Source organism: Thunnus albacares, chromosome 4, assembly GCF_914725855.1.
Source record: "Thunnus albacares chromosome 4, fThuAlb1.1, whole genome shotgun sequence".
NCBI lineage: Eukaryota > Metazoa > Chordata > Actinopteri > Scombriformes > Scombridae > Thunnus > Thunnus albacares.
In genome coordinates, this window is record NC_058109.1 from 7,724,730 (window position 1) to 7,751,000 (window position 26,271).

General features: G+C 39.1%; 2 protein-coding genes across 3 annotated transcripts; one reads left to right on the forward strand and one right to left on the reverse strand.

Annotated features, from left to right (window-relative positions):
• Nucleotides 1-2,614: 2,614 nt before the first annotated feature.
• Nucleotides 2,615-7,560, forward strand: LOC122980524 (ADP-ribosylation factor 4-like). The gene is made up of 6 exons (XM_044348600.1): nt 2,615-3,040; nt 4,477-4,557; nt 4,673-4,782; nt 4,862-4,933; nt 5,045-5,167; nt 6,450-7,560. The coding sequence occupies exons 1-6, from the start codon at nt 2,974-2,976 to the stop codon at nt 6,543-6,545; spliced, it is 549 nt and encodes a 182-aa protein (XP_044204535.1). The 5' UTR covers nt 2,615-2,973; the 3' UTR covers nt 6,546-7,560.
• Nucleotides 7,561-8,404: 844 nt separating this feature from the next.
• appl1 (adaptor protein, phosphotyrosine interaction, PH domain and leucine zipper containing 1) lies at nt 8,405-26,186 on the reverse strand. Of its 2 annotated transcripts, none has more exons than XM_044348599.1 (22): nt 25,436-26,186; nt 22,306-22,404; nt 22,080-22,139; nt 20,975-21,046; nt 20,649-20,736; nt 20,064-20,105; nt 18,634-18,692; nt 17,692-17,838; nt 16,889-16,971; nt 16,108-16,269; nt 15,393-15,581; nt 15,230-15,272; nt 15,089-15,145; nt 14,201-14,292; nt 13,866-14,045; nt 13,116-13,165; nt 12,778-12,952; nt 12,494-12,530; nt 12,253-12,393; nt 12,109-12,159; nt 11,891-11,980; nt 8,405-11,346 (listed from the first exon to the last, which is right to left on the reverse strand). In XM_044348599.1, exons 1-22 carry the CDS (start codon nt 25,487-25,489, stop codon nt 11,194-11,196), a joined length of 2,124 nt encoding a protein of 707 aa, XP_044204534.1. In that variant the 5' UTR covers nt 25,490-26,186; the 3' UTR covers nt 8,405-11,193. The 2 variants fall into 2 exon arrangements, with proteins under 2 accessions (XP_044204534.1, XP_044204533.1); XM_044348598.1 differs by having other exon boundaries at nt 13,116-13,168; nt 25,436-26,185.
• Between the last annotated feature and the right edge of the window lie 85 nt (nt 26,187-26,271).

Below are 26,271 nucleotides of genomic sequence, written 5' to 3' on the forward strand. Positions count from 1 at the left end.
CTGAAACCCCTTTAACAAAATATAACATTGTGAAACACACAAATCACCCAAAAGACTCCCGTATCCATTATTTATGTAACATGACTGATAACAACATTGGATTGAAAAGAGTGATTCAACACAAAACCACAAGTAATGTTGGGAAGCAGAGCTTAGCGAAAAGGGAGAGTAGCAACCTTTTCATTTCAGTATTGTATAATCACCACAGACAGTGTTGTAATAATCTACGTGGAAGAAACCAGCTCTGCAGGACTGACAGGAACAAAGAGGACCAGGTGTTGTCTCACTCTGGTGTGATTTCCCTGAGCCACAAACACATCACAGGGCAGAAGTCATCACCAAGCTACTGTATAAATACTGTTTAGATCAGCTGAGTCCAGATTATTAAGACTAAAACACAATATAGAATATAAAGCAGAATTAAGCCTTCTCCAAACCACAGCATCCTTCTGATGCTGAAAAGGTTTTGAAACCTCTTTCAGGTTGAGAAATACATATTCCAGAAAATATAATTGGACAGTTAACAGAATTAATAAAATAAATAAACTAAAACAACGGATGGCTCCTGCATGTTTATCAAATCATAAAAAAATGTCCTCCCAAGTGAAATAAGTCTCTTATGATTTGGTAAACATGCAGGAGCCATCGCATCACTCTTACCACTTCAGGTTTTATTGTGTTAGTGGGGCATATTTCCAAACACATTTTCAGGTCATTAAATTACCACAAGTAGCTGCCATATAGACGAACTTCAAGGTCCCTGACAGTCTGGGGCAGTTTTCTGCTTTGCCAGAGATAGAAAGTGATTAAGTGCACTACTTAAAATATTATACTTAACCCCTACATACCATTCTGGCCAAATTTAACCCATTTTTTCCATTGGTGAGCATTAAAGATCCCCTGAACACCATTTTCTTAGCCTGAAATTTTAGTTGATTTTTTTTAAGTGACCCAGAATATACTTTTTTTTTTTTTTAAATTTCAAACTTTACAATATGACACCCCCACTTTACTACATGACACCCCATTTTACTACATGACCCCACTTTACTACATGACACCCTCACTTTACTACATGACACCCCCATTTTATAACATGACACCCCCACTTTACTACATGACACCCCATTTTACTACGACACCCCCACTTTACTACATGACACCCTCAGTTTACTACATGACACCCCCATTTTATAACATGACACCCCATTTTACTATGACACCCCCATTTTACTACATGACACCCCATTTTATTACATGACACCCCCACTTTACTACATGACATCCCATTTTACTATGACACCCCCACTTTACTACATGACACCTCCTTTTTACTACATGACACCCTCACTTTACTACATGACACCTCCTTTTTACTACATGACACCCCCACTTTACTACACGACACACCCACTTTACTACATGACACCCTCACTTAACTACATGACACCCCATTTTACTATGACACCCCCACTTTACTACATGACACACCCACTTTACTACATGACACCCTCACTTTACTACATGACATTCCATTTTACTATGACACCCCCACTTTACTACATGACACCTCCTTTTTACTACATGACACCCCCACTTTACTACATGACACCTCCTTTTTACTACATGACACCCCCACTTTACTACACGACACACCCACTTTACTACATGACACCCTCACTTAACTACATGACACCCCATTTTACTACATGACACACCCACTTTACTACATGACACCTCCTTTTTACTACATGACACCCCCACTTTACTACACGACACCTCCATTTTACTACATGACACACCCACTTTACTACACGACACATCCTACATGGTTATGGTTAGAATATTAATATAAAATTTAAATTTTTTCAAAGTCTTGTTTTATTTTTATTATAGTATACTATGTAGCACAGTCATAGTAGTATTAGTAAGTAGTGTAGTGCATGATGATGCATCGTGTATGTAGTGTAGTAATGTGTACACCGTTGCTTGTCCTTTTTGTCATACACTGAAAACTTTGTACAAATTGATTTTTTAATACTGTATTTAAAGCATCAGTCTGATGTTCTTCTGTATTTTTCTTACTGTCAACAAATACCATGAAAAAAACATGTTTGTCCATCTCTGAATACTTTCTTACTTCCCTACTCTGTCTATAGCACACTGACTTCTGCCGAAGACACAATACTAATAAATAATAAAACACAATACTTCTAAGTAGGATTCACTCATCATTGGTTTTGGTGGTTTTTAGGGCTGCCGTCAGAAAATGGTCCAACATCTTCAAATGTCTTGTTTTGTCTACAACCAAAAGATATTTAGTTTACTATCATGGAAGACTAAAGAAACCAGAAAATATTCACATTTGAGAAGCTGGAATCAGAGAATTTTTATTTTTTTCTTCTTAAAAAAATGACTCAAACAAGTAATTGTTGCAGCTCTAGTGTTTTCACTGAATTTGTTAACAATAAGAAAAATATAAAATATTGGCAACCTTGTCCTTTAATTATCGCCATGTCAATAAAGCAATTTTGAATTTGAAAAAAAGACCCCATAAATGAGCAGGCCTGTGTTGGCGGAAGTAATATTAACGGTGCAATGTAGGAGTTTACGTTTCTTAGGATGGCGACGGAATTATCCGCGAAGACCCGCCCTACTCTACCTCTGATTGGCTCTGGCCCTTACCCTAATCCCAAATCTAACCAATCTTATCAACGAAGGCAATGATACTGGCCAATCATAGTCAGAGTAGGGCGGGTCATTCCGTCGCCCTCCTAGGAAAACTTTTTTACGTGAGGTGTCAATGCTGCCTGCTCCTCCGCTGCCACCGTGTACCAAGTTGACAGCAACCGGGATGATGACATGGATAACACACAAACAAACACGCTGCTGCTGCTCTATAAAACCGGAGACACCGACACACACCGACAGAGACACCGAGCTGCTGCCGAGGAGGAGCTTTCTACCTGAGCCATGGGCGTCTTCATCTCACACATCTTCTCCAGATTCACCGCCAAGAAACCTGTCAGGATTTTAATGGGTGAGATTTGATTTCAGCAATAATATTATTAACTCTGAAAATCAATAACTTCACTATGGTGACGTTTATTATTGCTTTAATAGGCTAATTGTAGTCATTTTAAGCAGTGGAGTACTGTACTAACAGCAGCTTTATAGTTTTAATGTCATTTTTATTCCTTTTTGCCTTTATTTCCTTTTTGTGTGTTTTTTCAAGTAAAAATGTGAAACATTCACTAGTTCCAGCTAAATACTATTATACAATACAATGAAAATCTGACAGTTCAGTTGGAAATATCGCACTTTTTTAAAAAATTGATTCGCAATCACTTGCGCTTCCTAAATGGACAGATTGATATCCCTGAAGTTTCACTGACTTGGTGTTTAACTCTGACGATTAAGTGTTCCCTTAATTAGCAGTGTATTTCACTTTTTACGCGACTACACTTTAGTTACTTTAAGATTTAATGTGCAAAATATATGATGAGTTTATAAAATAGTTCAAATTAGCTCCAACTACGATGGTAAAGTGCTACTCACACATTAATGCATCAATAACAATAATCCATATATTATATAATATATAGCAGTATAAGCACTGAAGCTGCAAGAGTTACTTATTAGTCAATCAACAGAATATTAATCAGCAATCATTTAGGTAATCAATTAATCGCCCAAGTCCATTTGAAGCAGAAATGCCAAACATATAATGACCTTACCTTCTTAAATGTGAAAATTTGCTGCTTTTCTTTGTCTTATATTGTAGTAATTTAATTCTGTTTTGTTTTGACCGACCAATGTGATGATGTGATGGTCATTTGTAACACATCAGGCATTTCTGACTGTTTATAGACCAATTGATTAATCGATTAATCAAGAAAATAATGGCCAAAATTTAAATTTTACCCAGTTTGGGTAAAGCACTAATACAAAACTGGGTTAACTTTAACCAGTAGCTCTTTGTGACCCAGTGTTACAAACACAACAAGCTTCAGCTAAAAACTGCCACAAATTTATTGTTTAACAAGTTATTAATAATCAATAACAAACCATGACATGTAAGTTTAAAAAGTGTAGATTATAACAAGCTTCAGTTTGGGTAAATAACCAAACAGTAAAATGAAAAATAACACTAAAACTGAGTCAAAACAACCGCTTGTCTTGAGTGGCTTTCTGGATGACATTAACCCAGTATTGTGCTGGTGCTACATTGACCCAAACTGGGTAAAAATTTAACCCAAAGACTTTTAGTGTGTAGTTGTAGCTTTAAAAAGCACTTATTTCTTCTGCATAAGTACTTTTACTTTTTATCCTACTAACTCTACTGGTAACTAGTAACAGCAATAGCAACAGCGGTAATAACAGCAGTAGCTCTACTTGCTAATTGCAGTGCTTTCTTTGTCTCTTTGTGTGTGTGTGTGTGTGTGTGTGTGTGTGTGTGTGTGTGTGTTTCTGCAGTGGGTCTGGATGCAGCGGGTAAAACCACTCTGCTGTACAAACTGAAGCTGGCTGAGGTCGTCACCTCCATCCCAACTATTGGTCAGCCTCCACCTGTTTATACAAATACACGTGATTCAACAAAATATAAAATAAATACAAAATCATGAGATAAACTCATCTATATATGTGTGTGTGTGTGTGTGTGTGTGTGCAGGCTTTAATGTAGAGACACTGGAGTATAAGAACATCCGTTTTACAGTTTGGGATGTTGGTGGTCAGACTGTCATCAGACCCCTGTGGAGACATTACTACATGAACACAGAGGTAATACTACTGCCGTTACTTCTATTACATCTGCTGTTATCGCAGGACATTTACAGTAATGTCTGTTTGTCTTCTTCAGGGTCTGATATTTGTTGTCGACAGCAACGACCCTGAGAGGATTAAAGAAGCTGCTGACGAGCTGCAAAGGATGGTATCACTTTTTCTTTAATCATTTAAAGAAACATTACAGTTTATAACAATGTGAGTCTTGTTTCCATAGCAGCACGATGACCACGGTTATATGTGTGTGTGTGTGTTGCAGTTAGGAGAAGACCAACTGAGGGGCGCGGCCTTACTGGTATTTGCTAACAAACAGGATTTACCCAGAGCCATGCCAGTCAGTGACATCACAGAGGCCCTGAGCCTATCAGGAGTCTCACAGCCGGTAGGTAACAAATTAACCTGTAATTAACCTGTAAAATCATCTTACATATACTGAAAGAAAATGTTCATAATATCAAGTTCTCTTCAACTTGTTATTGTCCTGAAGCGTGTTGGTATAACAACCGAAATCACTCCCTCCCTCCTTCACTCAGTCACTACTGACTATGTAACAAATGTGAGCATTAAATTGAGATTCACACTTACTGTAGTGACTAAATCTTAAACTTTAGCCACTACTGGCTGCTAATGGGCTTCATTGTTAAGACATGTACTCAGAAACTATATTCAATCTTTTCCAATTCTTCATATATACTGTGTTTATTTTCTTACCAATGTTCATTGTCTATATTGTTCGTCATTTAAAACAAATACAGCCAAACAATAAATCTGAGCAACACCTGTGATAACCTGGGATGACCTGAAATAACCTGTAACCAGTCTGGTCTTTACTATACAGCCCCCTAGTGTTTGAGAGGAATATTACATTTAACACAAATCAAATATATGGCTCCGACACTCACTAATCCTGGAGGGTAACTATAGTGCATAATAGAGTAAATAGGTAGTGGTTTCAGTTATAGTGTATTTCAGCCATGCTAGCAGAGCTGTGAGGCTGTACTCAACCAGTTTCTCACCTGTAAATAATGTTCACATCTACAGCAGCTAACGATTATTTTCAGCGATTCATCCGTTGATTATTTTCTCAATTAATCGATTTGTTGTTTGGTCCATAAAATGTCAGAAAATGGTGAAAAATGTCGATCACCGTTTCTTCGAATGTCTTGTTTTGTCCCGACCAGCAGTCCACAATCCAAAGATATCGAGTTTCTGATCATAGAAGACTAAAGAAACCAGAAAATATTCACATTTTAGAAGCTGGAATCAGAGAATTTGGACATTATCTGGCAGAGTTTCTATGTTCAATAACACTGAGGAGATACAGAATAGGGAAAAAACACCTAAAACCAGCGGCCCCTACAACTTCACAACTCTTAATGTCACTCCGAAATCATAAAAGTGAACCTCATGGTGGCTCCAGAGGTTCACCAAAGTCAGCAGGATTTTTCTTCTGGGCACCACAAGTGTCTGTAACAAATTTCACAGCAATCCATCAAATAATTGAGAAATTTCAGTCTGGACCAAAGTGGTGAACAGACCGTCATTACCATCCATACAGCCGTACTGCTAACGCGGCTAAAAAGGAGAAATCCCCATTAAACAGTGTAGGTTTGTCTGAAACTGCAGCTACGCTCATGACTTTGTATCTCTGTGTGTCTGTGCAGTGGTTTGTCCAGTCGTGCTGCGCTGTGAGTGGCGCAGGTCTGTACGAGGGTCTGGACTGGCTTTCCAACCAGATCCTGGAAAACAGAAGAAGCTGATCTGGAGCTCCAGTCTTCCGCTTTATTTTGGTTTCCTGCTGCGTCTTTAAGCACATCAGGCAGTCTGCTGTGAACTCAGCTGAGCCGGTGTAGAAGAGAAACATCAAGGATCCACGTTGTCACAAAGAGATTTTACTGCTGCGTTCACAGCACACAGAAAACACCGTAGATCACAGCTTCCTTCTGGAAAATACAGTTACAGTTTGTGCCACATAAGTGTCATTTTAGAAGAATTTAAAGGTTTAAGTTCTTTTTATGTACTTGAAATTAACCAGAAATACCTGCAGCAGATGTTTTCAGCTTTCATTACACTACATACGTTGTTTTATTACCTCAAATTGCTGTTACTGGTGAATTCACTGCAGTGTTTTCCTCTTCTGAAATGTCTGAACGTATAAAACATTCCTTCATGTCCTGCTGACTTTATAATTGGCTCTACAAGACAGACATCAATGTGTTTTTATTTGTTTTCATATATATGTAGATGATAAAACCAGTATGATATTGTCTCTGATATCACCAGAAAGGAAATTAGTTAATCAATGTGAAATGAAGACAAATATCACAATAATTCATTGATCGCAACTGATAAAATGACGCAGCAGCACTGAAGTCAAATGTTTCTCAATTCTAAAATTGGGAACCACGTTTTAGACAACCAGACGGATCATTTTGGAAAATAAATTTAACTTCACTGATTCTCTTTTATCTTTTCACCTGTTTATAAATTCTTTATTATTTAACTAGTTAATATTCAGTTCATCTGTCAGAAGTGATTTTACTCTTAATTACTTATTTATTAAAAAAACTTATGTTTCTTGTATGACGTCTACAAATTAGTTTTTTTTACAATAAAATATCTTTGTAACACGGAAACACAAGATCACAGTTATTTATACTTACAGACATTTTGTTGCTATGGATAATCGATTGTATTTCTGTGAAATTATGGGTTGTTTTTTTAAACATGTACTAGATAAGGCTTTATGAAAATGTAAAATCTATATTTCTAAAATGTTTAATTTTTTTCACATTTATTTTTTAATAAAGTTGTTATGACTGACAGTTTGTTTTATTTTAATACAGACTACAATTATGTGATTTTGTTTTAAATACTCAAAAAAAATGTAAAGAGTTTGGTTTGTGTTCTGCTGAAGGAATTTGGACTTAAGCACCAACTCTTAATAATCAGTTCAAAGGAATTACCATCATTTTAATGATCATATTACAGCAACTTCAGCAAACTAATTAGAAATTTAATTTGATAGTATAGCTAGATATAGTTAGCTTGAAGTAAGACTTCAGTTGAAATAGCCAAAAGTAATGAATAGATGGTGAAATAGTTGGCTAATATGGTGTGAATAGATACCTAAAGTCATGGCAACTGAACTCTTCTCATGGATAAATTAAGATAGATAGCTAAAAATAACAGATTAACGGTTTAAAAAGTTAATTAGCTTGAAGTAATCGAACAGTTGAACTAGCTTGTTAAAAAAATTGTATTAATGTGGATTAATGGTGGAAATATTAAGATAAATGTGATGGATGAACAGTTGTAATACCTCAAAGTAATGGGTTAATAGTGATTTAAAGGTTAAATGGTTTAAACCACAGTGCAGTAACTGGAGCTGTTACTGGCCAGCTGTTGCTGAACCAGCACACATATTGATGACATTACATCTAAATGTGTCTTATTACTTTTTGGAAATTGTGGAGTTATAAGTCTTTTTAGTGATTTAAACTACTTTTTTTTTCCAATTATGTGTTCTAAATTTACATTTGCAAGACGTTTCTGAAAGCTCTCATAACTCGTGGAGGTTCGTTTGATCTGACAACACCAGCAGACTGACTCAGGCGGGTGGAGTTAGTGCTTTATTTATCACCGAAAAGCCTTTTTTTTTTATTATTATTATTATTTATGACACTGGAACATCAATCACTTAAACATATTTACAGTTCAACATTATCAATCCTGTCGTGCTTTTCTGCGTCAGTAAAGTGCAGCTCCATCAACACGAGTCCTTCACCGGGTTACAGCAAGAAAAAACATCCTCCCAAAACAAAACGACAGAAAAATAAAATCATCTTCAGTAATTTCTGATTTAGATACCGAGAAATGCCTTCACCGCGCTGATTCCCCGACAGCTGACTGAAGAGGTTTTGTCTGTTGTTAGGAGGCTTTGACCTCTGATATTTTGTCATCCCTACATTTAAATGTCTAAAATCTTGGAACTGAAGCTTATTCTGTTGTTTTTCTACAGATAATCACTCTGGATAAAGGCAGATTAATGGATAAAAACTGTGAAAAACATAAAAAGGCCCCAAACAATGACCAAGAGATAAATATATGTAAAAAGAAGAAGAGGAACACTCTGATGTGCTGGCATTTGGCGGAAAATGTGAACAGCTTCCTTTTTTTTTTTTTATTAAACTTATTATTTAACGGTAAACGTGAGGAGATTGTCAATTTCTGACTTTTCACAACATCAGACCAGCGTTTCAACAAAGCTAAAATGGACAAAGAAATGCAAGCGAAGCATCTTTGGCTTCCTTTTGAGGCCTAAAATCTTCAAACTGTTGGAGCAGAGCTGAGCTGTATGAGATTCTAGTTAATGAGCATTACTTTCATGCAACTATTCGTTTTCTAAGAGGCAGAAGCCAAAGTTGCAGACATCTCATTTTAGAGTAAAAGCCTTAAAAAAAAATTTTTTTTTTTAAATCACATTTTCACTCTGTCTTGGTCTGCTGCTGTGTTTTCTTTGACCGTCACATTTCTCTGTGGCAGCCATGTTGGCGCTGGTCCTGACAACATGCTAATAACACACTGCGTACAAACGGCATGACGTAATTTAGGACGCAAGATATTTTGTGTTTTTCTAGAATTACCTCAACAAATACAGAAATATGGAATAAGAGGAACTGTGAAACGAGTTAATGTTGGCACTGGAGGTCATTGAAGACGTCATTTTACAGTCGGGTTCGTGTTCTTGTTAGATTAAAGAGGAGTTGGGGCCAAATTATTTGCACTGTGGCTAAAATAGAGCTGACCTTTGACCCCAGATGAGCACAATTTGACCCATACTGACCTCCTGAGTTTGCAGTGTTTCATTCATAACTGCTATGATAATAGAAACATCTGGTGCTCGTCAATATTTTTTTAAGTTTTCAATACTAGTTTTTGCAGTAATTTCTGCCAAATATCTGTGTTTCTGAGGCATAACGTACTCAGGTAGCGCTGATTTAATGATTTCCTGGTCAATGAGTCAAGAATTCTGGTAAAAACTGGGCTGAATTTAGTGGAAAAGTTATTTTTGCTTGTTGTTTCAACAGCATTTTTATGACTGCATCTCACTGTGAAGCAGTTCATAACTACACGTTGAAATATAGTCACTGAAATGGTTTCTTAACCTTAACCAAGCAGCTTTTTCTGCCTAAATTTAACCGTAGAGTTATCAGATCTCATCACAAGGAGCTGATAAATAACATCCTGCTGCTAGTATGAGTCATTTTGGCAACTAAACGTCTGAAAAACTTTATTTTCTCAACCAAATTCGGCCAAATTTTTACCCCAGACAGCTGGACAGTCTTTTGACCTGCAAGTCACCAAATCAATGCTGACTGGATGATGTTTCAGATCTGAATGTGGTTTCTCTTGAGACATTTAAGACTTGCTTGAGTCGAGTAAATCACAACAAACATGATGCTGCTGTTGTGACGTGGCGATGCAAGACTTTTCCACTCATACACTAAAAGTCATGATGTTCACTGTGATGATGATTCAGCTAGTTGATTTTAAACCAATGACTGGTGAGGAGAAAGGAAAGAAAAAAAAAATCTGAAATACTGTAAGATGCTTTAAAAATGGTCAGCTGATGAACACATCATAACAGGAAGGATTTTAAAAATCTCCCTTTCTTCTCTTTTTGTGTTACGACATCATATCTCACACGTTTTAACAACAACACTGATAGAGAAAACAGCTGAGGTGTCATGTTGCCCTTCAAGATCTCGTAGTGGTCAGAGAGAAACCGTCGCCTCCTGCCCTCGAGTGCCCTTCAGCATCGGCAGCGGGAGGCGGGGGCTTAGTGGCTGACCCTAAATTCTTGGACCAATGAAAGAACATAAGAGAGGGGATGTGACACCGTCTGAATCTGACTTCTGTGTCTTCTTACGTGTCTCCTTCAGATCCTGGTTCATTACTCCTCACATGATGTTTTGCTTTATATCCTCTGTAATTGCTGTTAGCTCTTTTTATAAAATAAAACAAAAAAAACAAAAAAAAACTTGCAGGTTAATCTATATTTGCGTCAGTTTCTGGATATAGCCAGTATAAAAAGCAGCGTTTTTACACACAGAGTAAAACATGAGTCCATGACGACACGTTTCCATGCCTACCCTCCTCCTCCTCCTCCTCCTCCTCCTTCTCCTCCTCCTCCTCCTCCTCTTATAGCGAGGCTGCGTTTTGTTTATCCTCCGTTTTTTTTTTTTTTTTTTTTAAGAGTCCAGCAGCAGGGGAACACATGTTTTTCAGCTCCAAGCAGCCCGGGTGGGCGGGTGGTGCTTCCCCTCCTCTGATTCCTGAGCTGTTGCTTTAACAGTACCAGCTGGGACTTGCCTGGGTGGGAAAACATGCATCCTCTGCGTGTCGTTAGGCTTCAGACTCGCCCTTCTTCTTCCCTTCCTCCCCAGCATCGCTGTCCTCTGATTGGCTGTTACTGAGCACTAGGAACTGTCCGTCAGAGGTTGGAGGGTTAGCAGGACGACTCGAGGCGGCGATCAAACGGCTCTGCTCCTCTAGATCCTGCGAGTCAAAACGAGGAAAAACACAAAACTGAAATTAAATATCAAAACTCTGACAAAAAGAAACAAATTATGTTAAATGTGTCCCTGTACTGTAGGTTTTTATGTATTCTTTATTAATTTACATTAATTTATTTGATTTATGGCACAACAGAAAATTAATAATGAATTTTGAAATCAATTAAAAGTTTTGTTTATCAAGCAAAAATATGAAATATTTGCTTGTTTTGGCCTCTTGAAGGGGAGGTTTTGATTGTTTTTCAGACACAATGAGCAATTTTAAAGACGTGATTGTGATTATTTTTAATTTCGAATCAGATGAATTATTAAATTATAGATTATTTACTAATTTTGTTGCAGCCTTAAATGTGTCATCAGGACACATCAAGAAATGTAGATTTGAGGATGATGCATCATCTGCAAAACCTGCATCGACAGCAGGCCCTGACAAACAGATCAGGGGTTAAAAGGTCACCTAATATATCTGTTAGTTAAGTAAACAACTATGTTTAAGTGTGGGGTTAGGATTAAAGGTCAAAGGTCACCTTCTCTATCTGTTTCTGCTTGCTGAGTTCCTCCTGCTGTTTCTCTTTGGCCTTGTCCTGCTCCTTCCTCTTCTCCACTGCTTTACGGTCCTACACGACAAAAACGACAATAACACAACAAAAATAATTAACCTCAACAACAACATCACAAAAATGCGAGGGAGTTAGCATTAGCATTAGCTCCAGCATTACAGTAAGAAGCTTCAGATCAGTCTCACCATCTCAGAGTGGAAGGCTATCTGCTTGGCTAGTCCGATACTGTCACAGATCTGAAACACGTGAAGAAGACGGACGAGTTAGATGGATAAAAGATAAAACAGAGGAGTAGACAGCGAGACAAACAGATGAGCAGACAAGACAACCTTCTCTCCATCGTTGTTGGACTCGAAGATGTAGCAGACGGCTCGGCTGTCGGACCGCCCGCTAACCGAGTGCAGAACAAAACCAAACAGCCTCTTGTTGTCCTGATGGGACGAGCACTGAACCACGCTGGAGAGAGGGAACTACAGCGGGAGGGAGATGAAAGAGATGATTGGAGCATAAACGATCAGAAACCTTTATGAGACTTAAACCATTTAACCAGAGAGACAGAGGTCGTCCTACCCTGAGTCGAGTGACTTGTGTCTGAGGATCAATGAGCCTGAAAACAAAAAGCAAATCATTAGTATCAACAGACAAAATATGCTGCCAAAATGATCAAGATCCTCACAAAGATAGACATACATACATACATACACACACACACACACACACACACACACACACACACACACACACACACACACAAACACACAAACACACAAACACACACACACACACACACACACACACACACACAAACACACAAACACACAAACACACATACACACACACATAATGGTTCGTACTTGAGGCAGTCGCAGGTGACCAGCAGGTGAGACTCCGTCATCCTGAAGATGTTGTGGATGGCTCTGGCTGCCAGGATCTGCCTCATGGTCTCAGAGATGACGTCCGCTGACTCGGTAGTCCTGACCTCCATGGAGCCCAGGAAGCGAACGATGAAGAGCTGGTGGAGGATCGAGTCTGGACAGCGGACACAGAAAAAGTATTTGTCAAAGTATGTTTTCAAGTGTGGAATTTGCTAATGGAGGGAAAACACTGTTTCATGCAAATTGTTATTTTAATAATAATATTGAATAAAGTATTAATAACATGAGGAAAACAAGACGAGACAAACAGACGGTACCTTCGTTGTCTTCTGATGTGCTGTCTCCTGACTCTCCGAATGGATTACTCCTTCTGACACACACACACACACACACACACACACACACACACACACATCAGTGTTTTTTTTGTTTTAAATACATATATATATATAACTTTTGTGTGTGTTGCTGTTTTACATGTAAATGTTCAATTTTGAAAAAGCAAAGTAAAATATTAAAAAACTAAAAACAAACATCGGCTGCTACATTAACTAGACAGGACAGAAGCTTTCTCCTTCACATAAAGACTGAAACTCTCCCGCTCTCAGACTTGCAAAAATTATGGATACTTTGATCGATCAGGTGCTGCCAATATTGATCACAAATAACTTGATTGGTCTGTGTCAGCAGCTTTCATCAGGGCTACATGTTTGATAAGAAAATAGTTCTTATGAAAAGTGTCTCCAGTAGAGTTACAAGGACATGGTTTCTGGAGAGAAATGTTGCTGTTGTTTAAGTTTTAAATGTATATTTTTATATATAAATCGTAAATGTAAAATGTAAAGATTTTGAGCACCAAATCTCAGAGACCAATATCTCAAAACCTCAGCATATAAAAACATCTCCATAGATACCACTAAGGGCAAAAAAAAGAATTTATAATTTGAGTGAACTGACCCTTTAATATTTTGAAAACTCTGAGACTAAGAGCAGAAACAGAAATATGACGGCTTAACTGGGATTGCACCAGAGCTCAACAACACACACACACACACACACACACGTACCTGCCGGACTGTGCTGCCGTCTTGTTCTGTCCTGAGTTCTCCTCGCTGACGGGGGAGATTATGTCAAACTGGATGGGTGTATCCGGGGCAACCAGCGCATCCAATGAGAGCACGGAAAGGGCAGGCGACGGCTCGGAGCCCACAGAGCTTATACTGCTTGCTCGGCCCGCACGCCCTTTACTGGAATAGAGAGAGAGAGGGACAGATATGTATGATCTTACTGATGGAGGTCTGACTCAACTGATAGATTATGAGGTTGTCAATGACTCCTTCCAGCTGCGTAGTCATGTTAGCCAGATACACACACACACACACATACACACACACAGTCCTACCTGCTGGGTCTCATGCTCTCGTGTCTCTGTTGGAAGGACGGCGATGGCGTCACAGCTTCAATAGCTGATTGGTTCACTCTGGCTGCCAGCTCCTGCCAATAGGAAGACAGCGCTATCAGCATCAACCAATTGGTGTCAATATGTCGATTATTGTCCAAAACCAAAGGCATTAATCTGCTGCTAATGTGGAGCCCTCTGTTGCATGTTGTTCCCCGTGTCTTTCTCTCTCTGCTCATTTCCTGTCAGCTCTACTGTCAACACTCTAATAAAAGGCAAAAAATGTCAAAAAATATGTTAAAAAAAGCTGCTATCCACTTTATGTTTCCTAGCAACAAAGACATTGTGTCTTGTAATTTCCTGTCTATGCTGGAAGTGGAAATGTGAACTCATTTTATAAATTGACATCATGTTTGTGACAAACCTTGCACCTGAATTTAAGCAAATATTTGATCAGATTTACAAGTTATTTTGTAATTGTATTTAGGACGGCCATAGCTGGAAGAAAATGACTCTCTTCCATGACAGTTATACACACATTAACCACTGTTAGCGGTCGTAGCAGCGCTAATTAGATCAGTTCTCCTGCACAGTGTCAGGAGCAGCTAGTCATGTTGTTGTAGTTAATAGTTTTGGTGGCTAATGGATGTAAGGTGAATGTGGTAGTGCCAGGTCATGTGACCTCCTCATGAATGTGGCGGTGAGTGTTTTCTCTGACTGGAGGCAACAGTCATCAACGGGTACAACACCAAGCAGGATCACTGGACAAATCAAAGGTGCAGGTGGTGATTCAGAGGTCTCGAACGAGGCTAGACTACACCTAAAAATAGCTGCCAAAAATTCCCACTATGACTAATGGAATTAATTTAATGAGAAAGGTGAGACACAGACCTCTGCGTTCTCACTCAGGTAGATCCTCTTGGAGATGTTGTTGATGGTGGAGATCCACTGGTGGAGGAAGAAGCAGAGAGACGCGGTGAGGAAACAACAGAACAGTTAACATGACAAAAAAAAAAAAAAAAAACATCTTACCTCCTCGCAGTCCTTCCTGCTCTCTGCCTGTAGCGTCACAACTCTGACAGAACACAAAATGAGAAGATATCAATCTCCAAACTCAAATGAGTTTTAGAAGCAGAGTTGATACTCTACTATAAATCACCAGCATTTGAAAATAGTTATAGTTTTCCCCTCTCACTTCTTGCCGTCGAAGGAAGTGACCTGGAAGCAGAAGCGGCGGTCGTCACTGTCCACCGCCATGACGGAGGAGTTGTCGAGGTCTGTGACCAGCCCGCCCGCCACCTCACCCCGGCCCTGCTGCATCAGGTTGCCTCCCTGAGTGAAGAAGTACTGACGTTCCCAGGATGACGACACCAGGCCCGTCTTACTGAGAGACAGACAGACAGACATAAGAACCGCTTAAAGTCTTGAAAAATGACATAAAACTTACTAAGACACAGCTGGTAGAGCTGCACAGTGTGGAGGAAACACTCATAATAACACTGCATTCACCAAGTTAATTGCTGAGATCTGGGAACACTTTGATATCACTAAGGAGTCTGACGAGTGAAGACACACGAACAATCAAACAATCAGACAAGTACAATGTTATTATTACTAATAGAAATGATGCACAAAACTACAAAATACAATCCAAACTGTAAAAAATTGGATTTATCCTCTAAAGCCCCTACATGTTGTATCTTTGGCACCCCCCAGTGGTAAAAAGACATTATGACAGATGATAGTTGTAGTAGTAATAGTAGTAGTAGAAAAACAAAACTTATGACATCAGAATCATTTCAGTGGTGGTATGATTATGTAACAATTCTACACAAAGGAGCTTTATTGTGAACATTAAATAAAAGTCTTAAATAAAAGTGTGTGTGTGTGTGTGTGTGTGTGTGTCTTACTTGCGAATGTGCAGGTAGCCCTGCTTCCTGGTCAGGTTGCGGCAGACAGGTGAGTGGGCGGGGTCAGGGTCACATGGTGCGTACAGCGGGTCACATGACATCTCCATCTGCTGGATGGTCTGCTGCATCTGTCCGACCTCCTCCTCCATTTCTCGACGCACACTGTACACACACACACACACACACACACAAACACACCGAGTTCAGTCTCTTCATGCTTCCATTTCCGATTTCTTCTAAACTACAAAATCTTTACTTTAAGTGGGTTTATAAGTTCTATAAACCCACTTACAAATGTAAGACCTTGAGTCTACTGTAGGTAATGTAACCTCAGATATCTTAAGACTTTTCAAGGAATTGCAGACACCCTGAGCAGATACATTCATGCTCGAGAACCTCTGAGCGGCAGGCAGGTGCTTCATCATCTGAGGTGTGAACTCTTCCTCTTTCAGTTACAAATTTAACTTGAGGGAAACTTCTTCTGTTCTATCACATGTTAAAGTGCAGCAGCTTGAAGGAAATACACCCATCTGATCTTCCATCAGTGCTCAGGGAAATTTTTGTCAATGTGAGGTTAAGTTGTTCATCACTGCTAGTAGCTTTATTTTTAAATTACTTACAAGGATTTCTTCTTGATTCATTTTCATATCACATAAATTTATCATCAAATCTTTCTTTGGCTCCTGGAGGTTCCACAGCGCACCACCACCAAACCTCATAAACGTTGCTGAAATTTCTGAGTAAAAATCATTAACATGCGTGAGTGTGTGCAGGTTCTTACTTCTGGACGCTGGTTCCTATGGTTCCCAGGAAGTCCTCCCACTGCTGGGTGAGATTTTCTGATCCCAGCTTGAAAAAACTGATCTGCACAAAAACACACAGATAAAGAACATCAGCAGGTTTGTGTCTGTTACTTTCTCAACTCTAAACCAGAAAAACTCAGATTCAAAAGATTTCAATCTGACGTTCACTGCCTGCTTCACAATTCTGTCTGTTAAAATTTTAAAGACTTTACAGGTGGATTTTACTCGTCGCGGTTAGTGCTACTCAGCTGTGAAAATGTTTTATTTTGTCTTCTGTGGCTCTGAGGGACCATTAAAAAAAATGACCCACTGATGATGTCATAGTGATGTCATCAGGGTTGTCTTGACTTGATTTTGGAGACGAAATCCTGTGATTTAAACTGGAGGTTTAATTTACTGTCACATTTGTGAATCGTCAAATTTGAGAAGTTGGAACCAGAGCATGATTGGCTTTAGATTCCCCGATTATCAAAATAGTTTGCTTGATGATTGATGTTCTTTTGACCGACTAATCAATTAATCGATTAATTGTAGCAGCTCTATAAAAATTATAACATTTATATCATTATATTAAAAATGAAGGGGGCTCAAAGGCAACTGTATAAAGGTGCCTTTGAGACCTCATGATTTAGGTCATTAGGTCGGTCTGTTGGGTTTTGAAGGTCGTATGGTCTGAAATTCCTCTAGTGTGCAGGACGTGTGTGTGTGTGTGTGTGTGTGTGTGTGTGTGTGTGTGTGTGTGTGTGTGTGTGTGTGTGTGTGTGTGTGTGTGTGTGTGTACCTGGGCCTGCATGTAGCCCAGCAGCGGCTCCAGCAGAGCAGTCTTCTTCTTGTACTGTAGTGTGTTCAGTGAGCAGAAGTAGTGCATCATGGTCTGGTGCTGTTTCTTGCGGGAGGTGTAGACGTCCTCCACGGCCTCCGCCCGCATCTGCAACGCACCAGACTTTACTGGTATTTCAGTAAGTATCACAATAACTACTGACATATATCAAGTTTTTATATGTTGGTACATGGCTACTGCTGAATATTTTCTAAATCAAGCCATTAGGGAAATGATTTCCTTCCTGACAAGCAGCTGTTGGTTTTAGGTTATTTCTGCACATAAAAAAAAAAAGATTTGAAACTAGCTGCAGATAGAGTGCAGAGATTTGAAAATAGTCCCAAATCGCAGCTGCATTAACGCCCAACAATCAGTGAGCTGACCGATGGTTCACACTGTGATGGATAATCTCCAGTATCTCCAGTGAGTTTTAACCCTCTGCAAGTTCAACACTGGATGATAAGACGGCAAAGTGTTATTTTAAAAGGGTCTATATTTTCCAAACAATTTCAAAGGAAGTTTGCTGGGAAGAACACTGTAATTATAGAAAAGATGGCGGCCATGTTCAATTGGTACAATCAACTAATTAATTCCAATTAATTGTTTGTCACCTTTTACAGGTCAGCTGCAGATGCAAAAAGTAAAAAATGTCAACAGGCAAACATACAATTCAACATATATGGGGAATACATTTTCTAATAATTAAATGTAATTCCTCTAGAAATCAACAACTGCTTCTAAACTCAACACACTAACTAAACTAAACTGTCTCAGAGCTCTTTATCTTCCCTGTAATTATTCGGTTGTTCTAAGGAAATCATTTAGAAATTATAGTCCTGTAAAATAAAACATTTCCTAGAAGTTTATTATAAAATTAGTACTGAATTATGCGTTTCTGGTCACCTTGTCGTTGTCCCTCTTCTTGGACAGGCGGCTGTATCTGTTAATGGCCGTGTCATGATCTGCAGGCAGAAACAGCCAAACAGGAAGGCAACAATTTTTGGTAATGTTACATAATAACACAGGAAAAGATAGAAAAATAAAGCAGTAATTTAAAAGATAAAAAAACGAAATACCAGTAACCAAGAAAAACAAGGTGAAAATGGACTTTAAGAGTAACTAAATATCATCATGAGTCTTTTGGGAGAAAAGTGATTTCCTCTAAATGTGCCAACAATCTGGAGCCAAACCGACATGCAGAGAGATCTGCACATCTCGTTCTTTCAGACGAACTGTTACTTAACTTTGTGTTGCTGCAACTCAACTGTGACAGAGTCTGTGTTAGAGATAGTGACTATACAGCAAATCCACTTCTCATCTTCAGTCAGATCAGGACAGATGTCGTCCACAAACACTGAGTAAACTCACTGCTGCTGCCTCAGAGATTAAAACTCCACTGAAACGTTTCGGTCGACGGTCTAAAACCTCAGAAACACATCCTGTGTGTTTGCATAATAATTGCATAATAACATATAAACGTTATTAGGTGCAATTTTAATAATCCATTAATTGTTTTAAGCAAATTATGAACATAAATTATAACTTTTATAGGTCCAAACCAATTCCCATGTGAGGATTTGAAGATTTGTTGTTTTATTTGACTGAAACTGACTAACCCTATGCCCCGCCCCTTTCATCTTTATGCTCCAATCACAGCTGAGACAGAACAACGACTTTCCTATAGCTGTACAAACCTCAACAGATGAGCAAGATATTGAAGTTGGGCTGCAACAAACAATTATTCTAATTATTGATTAATGTGCTGATTAATCGATTACTCGTTTGCAACCCAAAATGTCTTCTTTCGTCCTGACCAACAGTCCACGACATGTCTCACATGGCACGAATTTTGGACTATTGCCTAATCTGATACAGTCACTATCCCAAAAGACTAAATTGTTTAGTCTGAAAAAAAATTGCATCAACTGCCCTGAAAATCCTCATTAGACATTAAGACAAGATGCTACTTTGTTTAAATATCTCGTTTTACTTTAAATGACTCCTGACGCCTGAGCTGCAAAGAGACATTAGATGGATGTTATTTGAATATGTGCACTGAAGCCTCAAGTCCTGTTGTAAGATTGATACATTTACTTCTGGTACCTGAGATGGATGTAAGACAATCATTGTATTAAAAACGTAACTCTACCCGGCAGTTGAGAAGCAATATTAACATAGTAAGGTAGTTAAGGACAGTTGGGACTAAAGAGCGGCCAACTGGAAGATGACTCCTTGTGTCTCTGGACTCTTGTTGTTATTTGTCCTTTGATTAAAATATTAAATACATTGATATTGAAAATGAATTGCAGCGCTGAGTAGCAGTGTTTACTTACCATCACTGGCTATTTGGAAGACTTCCTTCAGAGTGAGGATCTCTGCAGAGAGACAGAGACAAAAATCATTTTGTTGTCTCTGTTTATGTGGACGCCCTTGTCCTCATACTTTTGTATACTTTTCGTCTGGAACTTAGAGGACCTCGTTTGGGCCTCTTCCAAAGAGAAAACTTATTGCTATGGTAAACAATAATATTTCAGACAATACATGCAGTGTGCTTTGAGCTTTGTCGTAACAAAGGAATGCTGTGTGGAGCTTGAGTGTGACCCAAGTCTTATCGCCTAACATCAGTGTTGGACTTCACTAATGCTCTTGTGGCTGAATGGGATCAAATCCCTGCAGGTTCCAAAACCTGGTTAAAGTCTTCCCAGAGGAGTCGAGGCTGTTACAGCAGCAGATTAATGCCGGTGGTTTTCGAATGACATCTTCAAATATCACATATGGCTGTAACATTCAGGTGTCCACATACTTTTAGCAATGTAATGTGATTTGGCAACATCAGATGTTTGTCAGTGTGGCAGGGTTGTATTAGTAGTGTCCTGCATGTATGTGTGTGTGTGTGTGTGTGTGTGTGTGTTTCCTACCCTTCAGGTCTCTCTCTTTAAACTGAGTGATGGGAAACATCATGGCATCTGCAAGCTGGGTGGACAAGACAGCATGACAGGAACTCAACTAGAAAGAAGCCAAAGAGAGAGATTAAAAAATATGGCGTGTAAGTTAAGGAATATACAAACTGTCAATCAGCTGAATGACCTCAGTTTGGCCACAGAAGAAGAACAGTGTTTCTAAATCTCCTTCTCACAGATATTAATAGTAAATCGCTCATGCTGTCATATCATGTCAGGTAAAACCTGCCTGTGTACAGAGGGATCAAACAAACCTGCTGTGGCGTATTTGTATTCTGACTCACCTCGTCAATGACCTTAGCAAACTGCTGTAGGGTGGAGCTCATCACCTCATCATCGCCCCCTAGAGGAAAACGCTGCAGACAACAACAACAACAACAGCAAAATTGATTCCTGGGAGAAAGATATGTCGCTGCCACAGCAAATAAGCGTGTTACACACCATATAGAAGTTTGTGAATTCCTGGCAGTTTTCAAGATACTTTGTCAGAGAGAAAAGTGTTGACATAAGGTTGTTTCGAGAGGAAAGGTCACCACAATGATTACAAAGCTGTAAACATATCTTTTTTTGGATCAAAGTGTCGGCCGACTATGCACGTGTGTGTATACGTAGCTGTGTATGTATATGTATATATGTGTGTAGATTTAGTTTGTTTAAGAGACGGATCCTCCTCTTGTTGTTGCTTATTTTTTATTTATTTATTCTCTAAAGTGTGTGTTTTGTGTCTGATTGGAATATATGTACCACTTTTGTTTATATGTGTTCTTTAAAAGAAAACCGAATAAAAAGCAAATAAAAACAAAAATTCCAACCTTTTCTAACCGGAAAAATCTTAAAATGTAACAGTGTGACACATAACCAGAGGCGTAGACCAGTATGGAGTAATAAGGCTGACAGCTGGTGTGATAAAGATGGTAGCTAGTGATAAAAGGCAAGTGTTATAATGTTGTGGCTTATGTTGCAAGGCTGTGGTTAGTGAAGAGTTGGTCAATAATACTCAGATACAGGATTTTACTACTCTAGAAAGTTATTATGGCAGCAACTATTTTATCTTTTGGATCATTGATTGCGAGGTAAATGGTAGAAACGCTCTGTTCATGTTGCAAATGAATCCACCAGGAATGTGTGCCTGCATGTATGTGATTGGGCATTTTTTCATGAATGGATTTATCTCGGTCTGAATGCGGCCTAAGGCTAAAGGCTACCATAATAAAGCTGTGTCATCAGTGTGTCATAAGGCTGATGGACAGAGTTAAAGGGTTACAGCCCATGTTATAAAGGTTGTGGTTAATGTTAAATGGCCAGTGGGTAGTATGATAAAAGTAATGTCAAGCGTTATAGTGTTTTGGCTGGTGTCAAAGGGTCGGTGGCTGGTATGAACTGGCCTACCTGTTTGTCGTACTCTTTCAGCAGTCTGGAGGTCAGATGTGTTGCAGCACTAAGCTCATTCTGGAAAAGAAAGCAGCACACGGCAGTGAGCAGCTGGAGACACATTGTTATCCAACCAACATCCACTTCCTAAAGTACTGTATGTTCTGACCATATCTGTTATCCTGTTGGCACTACACCTGTCAATCGTGTGCATGTGTGTGTGTGTGTGTGTTTGTGTGTGTACCTGTGCATCATAAATCCTCTGCATGGCCTGATAGAGCTGTGAACAGTAGTTGGAGATGGCTGCAGTGTCTTCCTCAAACACTCCCAGCAGAGAGCGAGTCTACATAAAGAAATAAAAAAAACAGAATGAAACTGGTAAAAATGAAGTCAGTGTTAATCATTTTAACAATCCATAACACCTCAGCAAGTTAGCTGCCAAAATACCAGACTCACATCTATCTATGTAAATCCACATCTGCTTCCTCTCCACACAGTACAGTTCAGTTGTCAAGGTGTGTCTTCACTGCATGCCTTTAGCTCGCCAGCAAGCTGCTCTGTTATTGTCATTCTAAACTCACTAAAACAATACGATTTTGAATTTTTGAGTATATCTGAAGGCTGGTTTGATGTATATGTTTAAAAGTTTATCTGAAGCTAATATGATGCTTCAGCCATCCAAATGAGTCAAATCAAGTAAATATATTTCTTTCTTTTTATTGTCTTTTTAGTGCCAAAGTTCCTCTTTTTGTTGCTATACTTCAACCGCAGCTCAACGGGGAAACACTGTCTGAGGAAACACAAAGAGGCTATTTAATGCTGTCTAATGTCTGTGGCAGATATCCACTTGATATGACTAACGCAGACTGCGTTAAACTTTTAAATACATTTTTGCACAAAATTGTGACTGTGTGGATTTTGTCCCCCATCACTTACAATGAAAGCACATTTGAAGGGGATCTTTTAATAGCCAGTATGAATAATAATAATTTATTTAGTATAGCACCTTTCACTGAAATAAAATTCACAAAGTGCTTCACAAGAATAAAAGTTTTAAAAAAAAGAGGCATAAAACATACAAACAAAAACACAGGCAACAGGGTACCCCCAAAAGAAACACACAAAAGAACAATCACTAGACATCTTAAGGTGACACAAAGGCCAATTTGAAAAGATGGGCGCTCTGTTGCTTTTTAAAAGCTTCTACAGAGACTGCAGACCGTATGTCTAAAGTAAAAGAGTTCAATGGTATTGGAGCCACTACGTCAAAGGCCTGATCACCTTTTGTTTTCAGTTGAGAGCGATAGACAGCCAGTAGGCCCTGGTCAGAAGACCTAAGTGACAGCTGTGATATGGAGCATTTGTAGAGGGTTCAGAGATGACAGGCAGGTGAAAAGGAAATTACAATAGTCCAGCTGGGATGATATGAAAGCGTGAATAATCATCTCCAGCTCAGGTTGTAATACAACAGACCTGAGTTTATCGATATTTCTAAATTGGAAAAAACATGTACGGGTCAATGATTTAATATGCTGATCAAAATGCATAGCCTGATCAAATATAACACTGAGATTTAGACTGAACAGCTGAGAAAAGGGACCCAATACTCTGAGCAACCTTGGGAGCTATACTGTCAGAAGCTATGATAAAACCCTCTGTCTTGTCTGTATCAAGCTGTAAAAAGTTGTTAGACATCCTGTCCTTTATGGCAGTCAGACAGTTGTGCAACACAGACATTTTGTCATTATCAGGCTTAAAAGAGGCATAGAGCTGAATATCGTCAGCTTACAGGATATCTAAATTTGCTAATAACATGATCTAAGGGAAGCATATATATAGCAAATAAAATAAGACCCACAACGGAACCTTGAGGGACACCATAAGAGAGAGCAGCAGTTTCAGATGTGTAAGGACCAAATGACACAGAAAAACTGGAGGAATGATTAAAGCATCTTTCAGTGTTTATATGGCTGTTGTTTTAAGACAGACTTGAACATTTTTTAACCTATCCTTTAATGGCATCACAAAGCTGCCTCACTTTAAATGGGATAGATCACCATGGTAACCTACGCTGCAGGTTCAGTTCAGAGGATAAGATGAAAATGTGTCAACAGCCGGACTACTGACCAATCAGATCGCTGGACAAAGTATTTTCTTCATGCTTCTTTTTAGCAGAGACTAGTCAGATGACTAGTCTGATTGCAGCCACTTTGAACTGCTTTTAAATCACATTCTTGTTGTTTAATTACATTCTATATATACACACACTTCACCTCACTGTAAATCACATTTTGCAGCAATGATAAACTTTCCCTACATGTATCTCAGTTTCATCTTGTGTCAAATGAAATGCTCCACTGGTTCTGATGATGTTGCTTCTACTTTAGAAGTTCACCTCACAGCTGGACAGAGAAGTCAAGAATTAACTGAGCCTGTTGATAACCAGCTTTGATAGCAGTTATCCAGGCAGTGCTGGAAGAAGTATTCAGATCCTTTACTTAAGTAAAAGTACCTGTATGAGTCCTGTATGAAAAATCCCCTTCTAGTACATAAGTATATCAGCTTGATGTGGTTAAAGTATTGCGGTAAAAGTAGTGGTTTGGTCCCTCTGACTGATATATTATTATATATGACATCATTAGATTATTAATACTGAAGCATCAGTGTGTAAGCAGCATGTTATTGTTGTAGCTGCTGGAGGTGGAGCTAGTTTGAACTACTATAGTTAGATAGTTTTACAGTTAGAGAGTTTAGTCATGTGAATTGAAAAATAATTGAATTTTTTTAACGGATTACTGCTGAAACATCACTGATTGGGTTGTGTTTCAATGTCAATCCATCTGAAGCAGTGCAGCAGCAGCTTTCTGCACTACGTGACTTTGGCATCTGACAACAACAGAGAGCAGCAGGATGACACTGCTGCCTGATCACTGGAAGGAGGGGAAACAGCCGAGTGGCTAAGGAAGTAGCCAGCCTTGCCAACTATTCATTTAACGGGATCATTTAATGTGCAAACTGACAGTGAATGTTGTGCCTCCCGTTGACATGTTGACTTCGCATCTCCGCCAGCTGATCGGTATAGCCGTCACATTTTCGATGCCGATGCACAGCTGATGTATCCCGTTCAATCAGTCGGTTAACTGGGCCGTTAGCGGTCAGCCTGCTGCTTGAACTTCATCTCCTCTATTTATTGATGAACACTGATCCTACACAGACAGTTGGCCTTGCTGTTTGTTCATTAAAACTGCCCCTATAAAGACAGTTAGCCTCGCTGTTTGTCGATGAACACTGATCCTACAAAGGCAGTTAGCCTCCCTGTTCAAGCGGGTAACGTTAGCATGCTAGCTGGAGCTTCCAGGGAAGAGGACCGTTACCTGTGGGCTGTCCTCCAGCGTCTCCTCTATCGGCAGCTTCTCTATCCCGGGCATTGCTGCGGCTGGCGCGGCGGCGATCGGTGCCAATCGACGGAGAAAAACGCTCAGCGACTCTGTGCGACAACTCCCTCTCAAGATTTCCTGGCTACACGGATCCAAAACACCCCAAAACAGATCCTCCCAGCTCCGCAGGTCCCGCCCTCCACGTGGATTGTGATTGGGTGGAAGAAAGATTCCATTAATTCAATTGGTTGGTTGTTTAAAGGGAAAATGCGCCATTTTGGCTCTGACCAGGATCGCCCTTTTACTGTATCCGTGTACAACTCTGAGCCATAATGGCGGCCGTTTTCCTCAGTTTGTGAGAAACATCGCCTGTATTCATGGTATTTATTGATAAATTTGGGAATGCCATTTGGTTTATAGCCTTTCTACGTTTCTGATAAGCGGGACTACCAGTTAAAGATATTTTTGTGGAGTGTTTTGTTAGTCTACATCAGAGTGGTAGGCAAACTGCAGTCTGTGGACCAAATCCGGCCCTGCAGAAAAAATACGTAGTCCCCTGATGAAAGTTTTGACTTTCATAGTTTACATCAAGACTTTTACATAATTTTTCACAAATCTACTTAAGATAACAAAATAAACACAAATCCCCTGTAAATCTCAGGTATTATAATATAACCTTGTAACATCTAATCAGTCAAAAGTGATTTTATTTGGTGCTAATGTTGAGGTTAACGTTTATGTAATAAAGGCTTATAAATGGAGCTCGAGCAAAGTATTTTCTTTTTTATATAACTTTGAGCCCATGCTTCTCATGTTCAGAAAATAAAATTAAA

Bases quoted from the DNA above. Each gene is read 5' to 3' on its own strand.
- appl1 (XM_044348598.1), bottom strand. From the start codon at position 25,489: ATGCCCGGGATAGAGAAGCTGCCGATAGAGGAGACGCTGGAGGACAGC. The intron at 15,582-16,107 runs GTAAGACACACA...TCTGTCTCTCAG, and splicing joins GGCTACCTGCACATTCGCAA to TAAGACGGGCCTGGTGTCGT. The intron at 15,146-15,229 runs GTAAGATGTTTT...TTCCTCCACCAG, and splicing joins GCAGGAAGGACTGCGAGGAG to TGGATCTCCACCATCAACAA.
- LOC122980524 (XM_044348600.1), top strand. From the start codon at position 2,974: ATGGGCGTCTTCATCTCACACATCTTCTCCAGATTCACCGCCAAGAAA. The intron at 4,558-4,672 runs GTCAGCCTCCAC...GTGTGTGTGCAG, and splicing joins CACCTCCATCCCAACTATTG to GCTTTAATGTAGAGACACTG. The intron at 4,783-4,861 runs GTAATACTACTG...TGTCTTCTTCAG, and splicing joins ATTACTACATGAACACAGAG to GGTCTGATATTTGTTGTCGA.